Below are 9,797 nucleotides of genomic sequence, written 5' to 3'. Positions count from 1 at the left end.
CCACTCAGCGGCCCCGTCCTCGAGGCCCCGCCCCACCGCCAGCCCACCACTCAGCGGCCCGGTCCTCGAGGCCCCGCCCCCTCCGCCAGCCTCTGCGCTCGCTGGGTCGCGTCGCGAGTCCCCGCCCCGCCCCAGCGCGGGGCCCTTTACACCCGCCCAAGGCCCGCCCCCACGCAGTGCGGCTGCGCCGGCGTCTCGGGCTCCGTCGCTCCGCTGCCGTGGCTCTTTTGTTTCCCCCGCCGGTTCGCGAGCCGTAGCTACAGTCGGAGTCTCGTCAGAGCAGGAGTCCGGCCGAGTCAAAGCCGGAGCCAAGTGGGAGCGGTAGCGCAGCGGCAGCGGCGGCCGCAGCCGGCTCCGCCTGTCCGTCCGCGCGCCGGCCTATCCAGAGAGCGTCGCGTCCGGCCCTCCCTCCGGCCCGCGGGGCTGGGACCCGGCCCGGGCCTGCCCGATGGGGCGCGCGGCCCCGGCGATGCGTCCGCGCCCCCGGACCCGCGCGCCCGGCCCGCCCGCAGTCCGCGCCTCCGCCTGAGTCCCGCGCCCGGCCCGCCGATCCTCGGCCCGCGCCCCCGGCCAGCCCGCGCCATGGACCCGGGCCGCGGCGGCGTGGAGACCGTGGGCCGCTTCGAGTTCTCCCGCAAGGACCTAATCGGCCACGGCGCCTTCGCGGTGGTCTTCAAGGGTCGCCACCGCGAGGTGGGTGCGCGCTCACTAACCCTGGATCCTGCCCTCGGGAACCCTAACTTTAAAGACCCCGCCACCCCAGGAGACCTAGTCTGGCATTCCGCTCGGGGAGCCCAGCCCCAGAAATCTGCCTCGGGACCCTCTGTTCCCGGGGATCCCGGCCCCGCTTGAGAGTTTTGCCTGGGCTGCCTCTGGGCTCACACTCGACGCCGTACCTGAGCCGGGACAGGGGTCTCTGCATGATCCCAGCCTTGAAAAGCCACTCTTGGTTTTCAGAAACATGACCTGGAGGTCGCGGTCAAGTGTATTAATAAGAAGAACCTGGCCAAGTCCCAGACGCTGCTGGGCAAGGAGATCAAGATTCTCAAGGTGAGGCGCCACCGCAGCGGGCAGGGGAGGGCAGCCGGCGAGTCCCCACCTGGCTGGTGAGATGTTGGGGTTCCGTCCTAGGAGCTGAAGCACGAGAACATCGTGGCGCTGTACGACTTCCAGGTGAGGCCTCCGGCTGCTGCGGCGGGGTGGGGGAGGGGCGGTGTCACCCAGCCTGACCCCTGCCAGCTTCTGACCCGTGGAGAGTTCTGGCGGCCCCAGCCAGTGTCGCTGGGTGCCCTGCGGAGCCGGCGCCCCGGTGTGAAGCCCTGAGGCCGTCGGCGCCCTGGGGACTTCCGCCCAGTTTGGTCTGGCTCCCCGAGGTGTTGGTCGGACCCCAGCTTGCCTGGCCGCTTGCTGGCAAGGAGAGTGGACCTCAGCACCGCGGCGCCCACTGCGTGGGTGCCCCTGTCCCCCGCAGCCCCCTCGTGGCTGCCCAGGGGCCCGGGCTGAGTTTGGCGTCCCAGGCAGGCCCACCTGTCTGGCCGGCGGCTTGTTTGTTGACAGTGTTCCAGGGGCTCGGCATTGGCCCGGGCCTCCCTGCGTCAGCGCGGGAGGGGGAGGGCCGCCGGAGGTTCCGCGCTGGCCGGCCTGCTGGGCCCGCCGGGCTCCTAGCGCCGCACTGGGGCCACCTCGGGCTGGCGGGCCCCAGCAGGCCGGCCCGCAGCCCAGGGCTCGCGGCGACACCCCTGCGGGGCCCCAGGGCAGTGGAGCGGGGTGAGGGCCCCGGGTGCCTAGCTTCGGGACCGAGGCGCGGCTTGCCGGCGAAGTGCTGACTAATGGTTTTGAAACCTGTTTACTGGGGCCACGGGACCGGCCCTGGCTGAGGGAAGTTCCCAGTGGGCGGCTTGTGTTTTGGTGGCCTCCTCCCTCTGCTGTCAGTTTTGCTGTGGCCTTGGGGGCCATGACACGTCACATGTGGGCAGGTCCAGGTCCAGTGTGACAGGGAGTACCTGGAAACTGCCCGAGACATTGTGTTCTGGGTCCAGGAGGCCAAGCACTCTGTGCCCTCCCCACCTGCCCTCCCCAGGCCTTTCCTCTGCTTCCTCCCTGCTCCATCCTTCCTCTCCCCCTCCCCCATCAGAAGCCTCCAGCAGCATCAAGGGCAGGACACAGCCTGTCCTGCCCTGGTGGCTCCACACTGTTCCCAGCATCTCCAGGTGGACCCAGGGAGGGCAGACGATGGTCACCTGTGCTCCTGCTGACCAGCCCTCCAGGGTATGCCCTCTGGCTGGGGATACACCTGACTCTGGGCACTGCCACTTCCTCCAGTGTTGGCAACACTCCCTGTAGCTTCCTCTGCCCAGAGGAAGTGCTAAGAAATGCCACGCACAGCACAGCCTCTCTCGGACTCTGAGGGCCACTCACCCCACTGTGTGTGGAACTACTCCCCTGTATCCTTAAAACTTGTTGGGAATGAACACTGGAGCCAGAGATGATTTGCTTGTATGCATTCCTGGCATTTTAAAACAAGATCTCGCTGTATAGCTCAGGGTGGCCTTGAACTGTGTGCCCAGTGATTTGGTTGTTTTTTTGTGTTTGCTTGACTATTTAAATTGTTTTTTTGAGATAGGGTCTCACTAGGCTGGCTTTGACCTCATTCTGTTACCCAGACTGGCTTCAAGTGGTGACAGTCCTGCCTCTGCCTTCCTCCAAAGTGCTAAGGTGCCAGGCCTATAGCACCATGCCCAGCCCAATGTGTAATAATAGGTAACTGGGTCTGGGGACTCCAGCCTTTAATCCCAGTGCTTGGGGAGGCTGAAGCAGGAGGCTCATCATTAATTCAAGGCCAGCTCCAACTTCGGAGTAAAGCTTTATCTCAGAAAAACATACAGGGGCTTGGGAGATAGCTCAGTAGAATAAGTGCTTGCCTGGCAAGCACAAGGTCCTGAGTTCAATCCCTGGTCCCCCCCCCCCAACAAAAAAAAAAAAAAAAAAAAAAGAAAGAAAAGAAAAAAACATACAGGTGAGAAATTATTGGGCAAGGATGTCCCCACATTAACAGAGAGGAAGACAGTCACTCAGTCCTTGTCTGGGTGGTTCTCTGGTCTCAGACATCCTGCATATTTGATCTGGGGACAACCATTGCTACAGCTGTTGCATCCTTCCCTGCCACTCCTGCTGTCCTCACATGGTTTTGTTCATTTGCATGTGTCCCTGATTGCTGTCTTCTCACCCCTGGTCCCTGCCAGAGCGGCTCCCTGCAGGCTCAGTGTTGAGAGCTAGGCTCAAGGTGGGCTGTGCTGTGGATACATGTGTGCCTTTGGCCCATCTGGCTGGGTGACAGCACACTGGCCAGAAGGAGTCTGGGAGGTTTCAGCCACTGTCTAGCCTGTGGCTGTTATTGATGGCACCTGGCACTCTTGACTTTACCTGCAGTGGCTGCTGAAGCACAAGGGGCTGTTCTGGAACTCTGCAGTGATAGGACACAGCTACAGGTGTCCTTGGTCTGAGGATGGATTTCTGAAGCCCTCTTGATGTCCATGCCTGTGGTTGTCCTTTGCCCAGGCCCCTTCTGTGGCACCTGTGTTCCTGGCCAATTGTGCCAAGGGCTGAGCCACTATGTGTTCGGTGTCAGGACTGCACTGTGTACCTGTGGGTGTCAGTGACCTGTGTGCTGTTAAGGAGACTAGTTCTTGTGATCAGGTGTGTGTAGGTCCCCAGGGTTGCTTTCTTTTCTTTACTTTTTCTTTTTTCTTTTTTTTTTTCTTTTGGCGGAACCGGGGATTGAACTCAGGCCCTTGCGCTTGCCAGGGAAGCACTTATTCCACTGAGCCATCTCCCCAGCCCCCCCTTTTTTTTAACAACAGATTTATTTATTTAGTTTGCTGGCTCAGCCTGCCCTCAGGGCGGGGCTGGTGGGGTATGTGGTGTCAGGGATCGAACAGCAGTCCTCTGCGCTTGCCTAAGCTTGCCTAAGCAGGCGCTTTAGACCATTGAGCTATCTTGCGGGCCCTGCTTTCTTTTCTGTTGAGATTTTTTTTTTTTTTTTTTGAATTGTCATTTTGAGACAAGGTATCCTATGTAGTTCAGACTGGTCTAGAACTGGGCTGTATCCCAGGCTGACCTCCAACGCACGATGATCCTCCTGTTTCAGCCTCCCAGGTGCTGGAATCACAGGTACATGCCACTGTGCCTGGCTTATTTTTTGTTGTGTTGATCTCTCCATTTGAATTTCAGCACTGGATAGAACCCAGGAGGACTGAAGCCTCCCTCCCCTCTTCTTAGCCACCAGGACTGTGAGAAGGCAGCTGGGCACCTTGCTGGGCTCTGGGCTCTGGGCTCGTCCCCAGGCCAACATGCTGCAGCCTGCGGACAGACCCTGGCGCACTTGCCTGTGCTGACCTTAGTCCCAGGCAGTGTACTCAGGCACAGTGCGTCCTTCCCAGAGAGCAGGTGGGGTGCAAGCCCTGCGAGTTGGGGTGTAGTGCAGGCAAGGGCCCAGGCCAGCAGTGGTATAGCTGCCTGCAGACTCCGAGCCTCCTCTCCCATAGATGCTGGTGTGGTGTTCACGGGCCATGAAGGGATAAGGGTCCCACAGCTCGTTCTGTAAACAAAGTAACAGCAGTGGGACAGACACCTGGCGAAGTGCGCTGCCTGTTAGGGAGCGTGGTGCCCCAGAAGCTACCCTGCCCTCTGGCTTCTGCTGTCATGGTGACCCTCTTCTCTATCCCCTCAGCCCAGCCCTGCCTTTGTCCTGGCGCTTACTGCAGGTGGGGCTGTAGCCTCATGGCGCACTGTCTGGTGTCCACAGTCTCACTGGGGACACATGTGGTCCAGCTGTAGGGCTGCCTGCATGTCAACCTGCACGGGCCTTGTGGTGGCCCCCTCTGGCCAAGGGACTTGCTGCCTGGCTCCTTGTGGTGGTGGTCGTCCTGATCCACTCTGGGTCAGTGGGGCTGGGCTTGGGACCTGTGGGGACATCTTGCCACCATGCTCCAGGCCAGAGCTGGATGTTCCTTTCTTCTGGACAGGCTGCCTTCCTTCCCTTCCCAGCAACTGAAGAGCAGGGTGGGGTGGTGCCTCTAACCGTGGCTGGGCTTTGCCTCCCTTGGCTGCCGCAGCTCTGGAGGAGGGAAGTAGGTCAGCACCTTCCCATGTTCCCACCCACTGGGTCACCAGACTGGAGTGGGCCGGTGAGGGCGGGAGCCAGGATCCTATTAAGCAAAGCACCTTAAGGCTCCTACGTGCCCGGGCACCCGTGCCCACTCCGGTGACCTGTGCAGCTGCCTTGCCACGAAGCTGGCTTCTATCTGGCATGGTGCTTGGGATGGTGGGCCTGTCTTCCAGGCAGTGGTTGTTATCCCTCAAAGGCTTTGATTCGTCATGAGCCTCGATGGAGCAGGAGGGACTTAGGGTTCCCTGTCACTGTGGTGGCCCACTGAGAGGCCAGAGGCCAGGTCTATGTTCCAGGCTGCACATCCATCCTGCTCCCTTTGAAGAGGACTGGTGTGGTGCAAGATCCTGGTGTTTCTGCCACCGCCACCGCCTGTGGCCCCTGTTCCCGTGGTCCCTCGCCGAGCAAGGCTGGCAGCTGGCACCAGCATCGGTGGGACTGAGGCTGGGTGGAGTAGGGAGGCTGTACTTCCATCCCCAGCTTTGGGCTCTGGAGAGCCATGGGACCCTGGCAGTGCCCCTGCGCCTCAGCGCCCTGCTGGCTCTGGGCCTGGCTCCTGCCAACCTCCTGGGTGGCATTGCAGCCCAGAGGACAGCCCTTAGCTTGGCTCTGCCGCTGAGGCTGAGGAGGGTGTGTGAGCTGGCCTGCCTCGGCTGGCTCTGCCGCTGCTCAGCTGGGCGTGTCGCCTGGCTGCATCGTGCTTGTCTGTGCTTGTGGGAGGGGAGTGCGTGGGGTCCTGAGCTGGGTTCTGCGGGCTGGGGGACCTGCGGTGTTCTTCAGAGCCTGGCTGGAGTGCATGCAGCAGCACCCTGCCCACAGCTGGATGTGAGGGCTTTGAGGCTCTCTGAACTTGCTTTTACGCAGGAGGGAGCCGTGGGGGAGGGGTGAGTCCCCACATCCTGAGCCAGCCATTCAGGGAGGTAGCCCACCTCTGGGCACAGCTGTGTCTCCAGTCCTGTCTCTGCTGTCAAGATGGCAGGCTCAGGACCCACCCTGCACCCTCTGGCTGTACTTGTCCTGGGTTGAATGGCCTGCACTGGCGAGTGCTGGAGGTCCTATGCTGGTGACTTCAGGTGGCGGGGGCTAGGTGGGTGCTACGGCCCTTGAAGCTGTTTCTGTGTTTCTACCTGTCATTTCTTGTCCCCGGGCTCTCTTGGACCTGACTGCTGTCCCAAGTCTGGCACATTCTGGTCATCCTGAGCCCTGCCCTGGGACTCCCAAGCCAAGCCACATGCTTATCTCTGCCCTGCAGCTTCCCTCAAAGGTGGGGTTCGGGCGGGCAGAGGTGCAGGGAGGCCAGGCAAAGAGTGGGCGTGAGTGGGACAGGTCAGGGCTTCCCTCTAGGGCCATGCCTCCCCCTAGGCTGAGAGCCCCACCTGCCAGGCCATGGCCTCAGCCACCTGGCGTTGAATGCCTAGAGGCGCAGGAGGTCCTGGTGCCTGGCACGTTGTTGCAGGCAAGGTGCTTGCACTTGATGGTGGGCTGCTGCATGCCAGGCTGCGTGCCCACCCGCAGGCCTCTGAGCCCCTGTACCCCACTTGGAGTGTGGGAAAACTAGAGGGAGAGTAAGAAGCATGGATGCCCAGATGCCCAGCCTGTGCACTGTGGTCACAGGGCTGGTTTGGTGCTTGCTGTTGGCAGAGCCGCCCCAGCAGCGGGTGAGAAGACGCTGTCTAAACATGGATTTGCAGGGTGGGCAGCTTGTCTGGCTTGGGCCTCCGTGAATCCTGAAAAGTGTGTGTTTGTGCTGGGCGTTCACTTGTTGCCTGGTTCTGTGGAGGGCTTTGCTCAGCTAGGTGTGCACTGCCCAGAGGCAGGGCAGGAACAGGGCAAGGACAGGTGCCTCGGGCTGGGGCACAGGCTTGGTGGTCAAGTGCCCTGCTGCTGGCTCAGCCTAGGTGCGCCAGCCCCTCCATGCCAGTACCTGGGCTTGCTGCTGCCCTGTGGCTGGGAGAGGCTGTACAGAATGCAGCGTGGAGTTCTGGAGATCGCGGGCTCTGGACCAGCCACAGTCCTTGGCCGCCTTGCGGGCTGCTGCTCTGTTGCTCACATGCAGATTCCTTTATTTGGCTCCGTAGTACGGATTGAGCCCAGGACCTTGGTACTGAGCTCCGTTTCTAGCCCTTTTTTCTTAGAGATAGACACTCATTAGGTTACTAAACTGCCCAAGCAGGGCTCAGTTTAGGATTCTGCCTGTCTCTGAGTGCTGGGTCACCACACCCAGCCCAGGCTCACATTTCAATTGGAACAGACACAAGACATGATGAGCACACACCTCCAGAGTTGGCTGGGTTGTGGAGGTCCTGCCTCCGGTGGTAATCCTGAATCCTGGCTTGGTGTGTCAGTTGTATCCTGAGACCCAGGAGGTGGGTGGTGTGCTGAGGGCATCTGAGGTGACCCTTGCTCCATCCCTTAAAGCTTCTCTTTCCTGTAGGAAATGGCCAATTCTGTCTACCTGGTCATGGAGGTGAGCCTGGACCTTGTCAGAAGAGGGTGTTGTGGGAAGGGCTGGGGCTGGGGCTGGGGCTGGGGCTGGGGCTGGGGCTGGGATTGGAGACACGGCTGTGCCTGGACACCCGTCCCTGTCTTTCTTCAGTACTGCAACGGTGGTGATCTAGCCGACTACCTGCACAGTGAGTGATACCTTGGCAGGCAGCGTGGTGGCCAGAGGGCCGGCAGCGCAGCCCTTGCTCGTGGGAGGTGGATGGGGGTATGCTCTCTGTATCCTGGTGCCCTGCAATGGACAGGAGGGGCCCTGCCATGCTGGACCTGCCCACCTTCTGCCCAGACCAGGATCTAGTGCAAGTCCTTGCAGGGGAGTTGGCTTGCTTCCAGGGTTTTGGCTCTGGGTGAGACAAGGAGGGTAAAATAGGTAGTGAGGGTGGCTGTGTAGGAGATGTGGTGGTACCCTATGCCTGCAAATAGGAACATAGGAAGTGAGGTATGGTGGTATTGCAGGACTAGGGTGCCAGGGTGGGGTGGGCAGAAAGTTTGAGGGGCCCAGTTGGGGGATCATCTGTTCTGGTGTTCTGGTGTGGCACCAGAGTGGGGAGTCGGGGAGGGGTGGTTTCTAACCTGGGGCTGCAGAGCAACTGCTCCTCCTGCCTGTGTCCTAACATAGGGCTCCCCAGGTGGAGGTTCCCATAGCTGATTTGGTTCTCTGCTCTGAGGGTGAGAGTGTTCCCTCTGCTGGCGTGCTGGGTTCTTTCTTGTCCCCACTCTGGGCACCCTGGCTCTCTGCTGAGCCTTCAGGGTAGACGCCTGTGGGGGAGAAGCAGGTCCCAAAACGGGTGCTCCCATATACCCTTGTGCTCTTGTGTCCCTGGCTGCACTGCCACCTGCTGGTCATGATGGGCACCCCTGGACCTGCTTCTCCCTGCAGCCATGCGGACCCTGAGCGAGGACACCATCAGGCTTTTCCTGCAGCAGATCGCTGGTGCCATGCGGCTGCTGCACAGCAAGGGCATCATTCATCGTGACCTGAAACCACAGAACATCTTGCTGTCCAACTCTGGGGGGCGCCGTTCGAACCCCAACAACATTCGCGTCAAGATTGGTGAGCCCCGGGCAATGGCACTGCCACAGGGACGTGCTGCCCCCACGTCCTGGCCACTGCCCTGGTGCTCTCTCTCTGCAGCTGACTTCGGGTTCGCCCGCTACCTGCAGAGCAACATGATGGCGGCCACGCTGTGCGGCTCTCCCATGTACATGGTATGTCCCTCCTGGGCTCCCAGCTCTCCTCCCGTGGCACCTGGCTGGGTTGCTGTGCACACAGCACCAACCTATCCTCTGGCCTCAGGCTCCCGAGGTCATCATGTCACAGCACTACGACGGGAAGGCAGACCTGTGGAGCATCGGCACCATCGTCTACCAGTGCCTGACAGGAAAGGCCCCGTTTCAGGTGGGCAAGGCCTGTGGCCTGGGGCAGGGGAACGGGGCTGCTCAGGTTGTTGGCTCTGGGCTGGGTCTGGTCTGTTTGCTAGGCGAGGGCCCCAAGGGCTATGTGGCATGAAGCTCGATGGTGTATCTGCTTCCCTCCTTGTGCCAGACCTGCCATCAGTGGCCAGGAGGGCACAGTGTAGGGCGGGCACTGGGCTGCCTGTGACCTGGTGGAGCTGGCTGGGATGTGGGCCCAGTGTGCCAGGCTGAGGCAGGGGCTGGCTCATGCTGTTGTCCCTGCAGGCCAGCAGTCCTCAGGACCTGCGACTGTTCTATGAGAAAAACAAGACACTGGTCCCTGTGTAAGCACTCTGCCTCCCCCCGGTGTTCCCCTTTTGATCCTGCCCCAGTTGCCCCAGTTCTCCCAGCTCAGCTCTGCCTGTCTGCCTTCCTTCCCAGCATCCCCCGAGAGACCTCGGCACCCCTTCGGCAGCTGCTGCTGGCACTCCTGCAACGCAGCCCGAAAGACCGCATGGACTTTGGTGAGCAGCTATGGCCCAGCCGTACCCCGGGCCCTGGGTGGGTGGGGGTGCCCGGGTGCCCAGCTGCAGGGCCACAGCCCAGGTGCCCTCCCCAGGCCCTGGGTGGGTGGGGGCGCCCAGCTGCAGGGCCACAGCCCGGGCGCCTTCCCCAGGCCCTGGGTGGGTGGGGGTGCCCAGCTGCAGGGCCACAGCCCGGGCGCCTTCCCCAG

General features: G+C 61.4%; 1 protein-coding gene and 1 long non-coding RNA gene across 7 annotated transcripts in view; one reads left to right on the top strand and one right to left on the bottom strand.

Moving 5' to 3' along the window:
- LOC111817974 overlaps positions 1-1,595 on the bottom strand; it is an 8,407-nt gene extending 6,812 nt beyond the window's left edge. For both annotated transcript variants that reach the window (XR_002822062.1, XR_002822061.1), the window contains exons 1-3: positions 1,528-1,595; positions 1,100-1,189; positions 897-966 (exon numbers count right to left, since the gene is read on the bottom strand). This is a non-coding gene — a long non-coding RNA (uncharacterized LOC111817974). The remainder of the gene's footprint in view (positions 1-896; positions 967-1,099; positions 1,190-1,527) is intronic.
- Ulk1 (unc-51 like autophagy activating kinase 1) overlaps positions 501-9,797 on the top strand; it is a 17,192-nt gene continuing 7,895 nt past the window's right edge. For all 5 annotated transcript variants that reach the window (XM_023720505.1, XM_023720503.1, XM_023720504.1 and 2 more), the window contains exons 1-10: positions 501-693; positions 958-1,050; positions 1,132-1,173; positions 7,602-7,634; positions 7,764-7,800; positions 8,550-8,723; positions 8,805-8,878; positions 8,967-9,068; positions 9,350-9,408; positions 9,506-9,588. In XM_023720505.1, the coding sequence (XP_023576273.1) occupies positions 583-693; positions 958-1,050; positions 1,132-1,173; positions 7,602-7,634; positions 7,764-7,800; positions 8,550-8,723; positions 8,805-8,878; positions 8,967-9,068; positions 9,350-9,408; positions 9,506-9,588 (808 nt within the window). In that variant the 5' untranslated portion in view covers positions 501-582. The remainder of the gene's footprint in view (positions 694-957; positions 1,051-1,131; positions 1,174-7,601; positions 7,635-7,763; positions 7,801-8,549; positions 8,724-8,804; positions 8,879-8,966; positions 9,069-9,349; positions 9,409-9,505; positions 9,589-9,797) is intronic.

Source organism: Octodon degus, unplaced genomic scaffold (genome assembly GCF_000260255.1).
Source record: "Octodon degus isolate 3935 unplaced genomic scaffold, OctDeg1.0 scaffold00076, whole genome shotgun sequence".
NCBI classification, from domain to species: Eukaryota; Metazoa; Chordata; class Mammalia; order Rodentia; family Octodontidae; genus Octodon; species Octodon degus.
The sequence above is the reverse complement of the archived record's forward strand: the minus strand, read 5'-3'. Positions and strand labels throughout refer to the sequence as shown.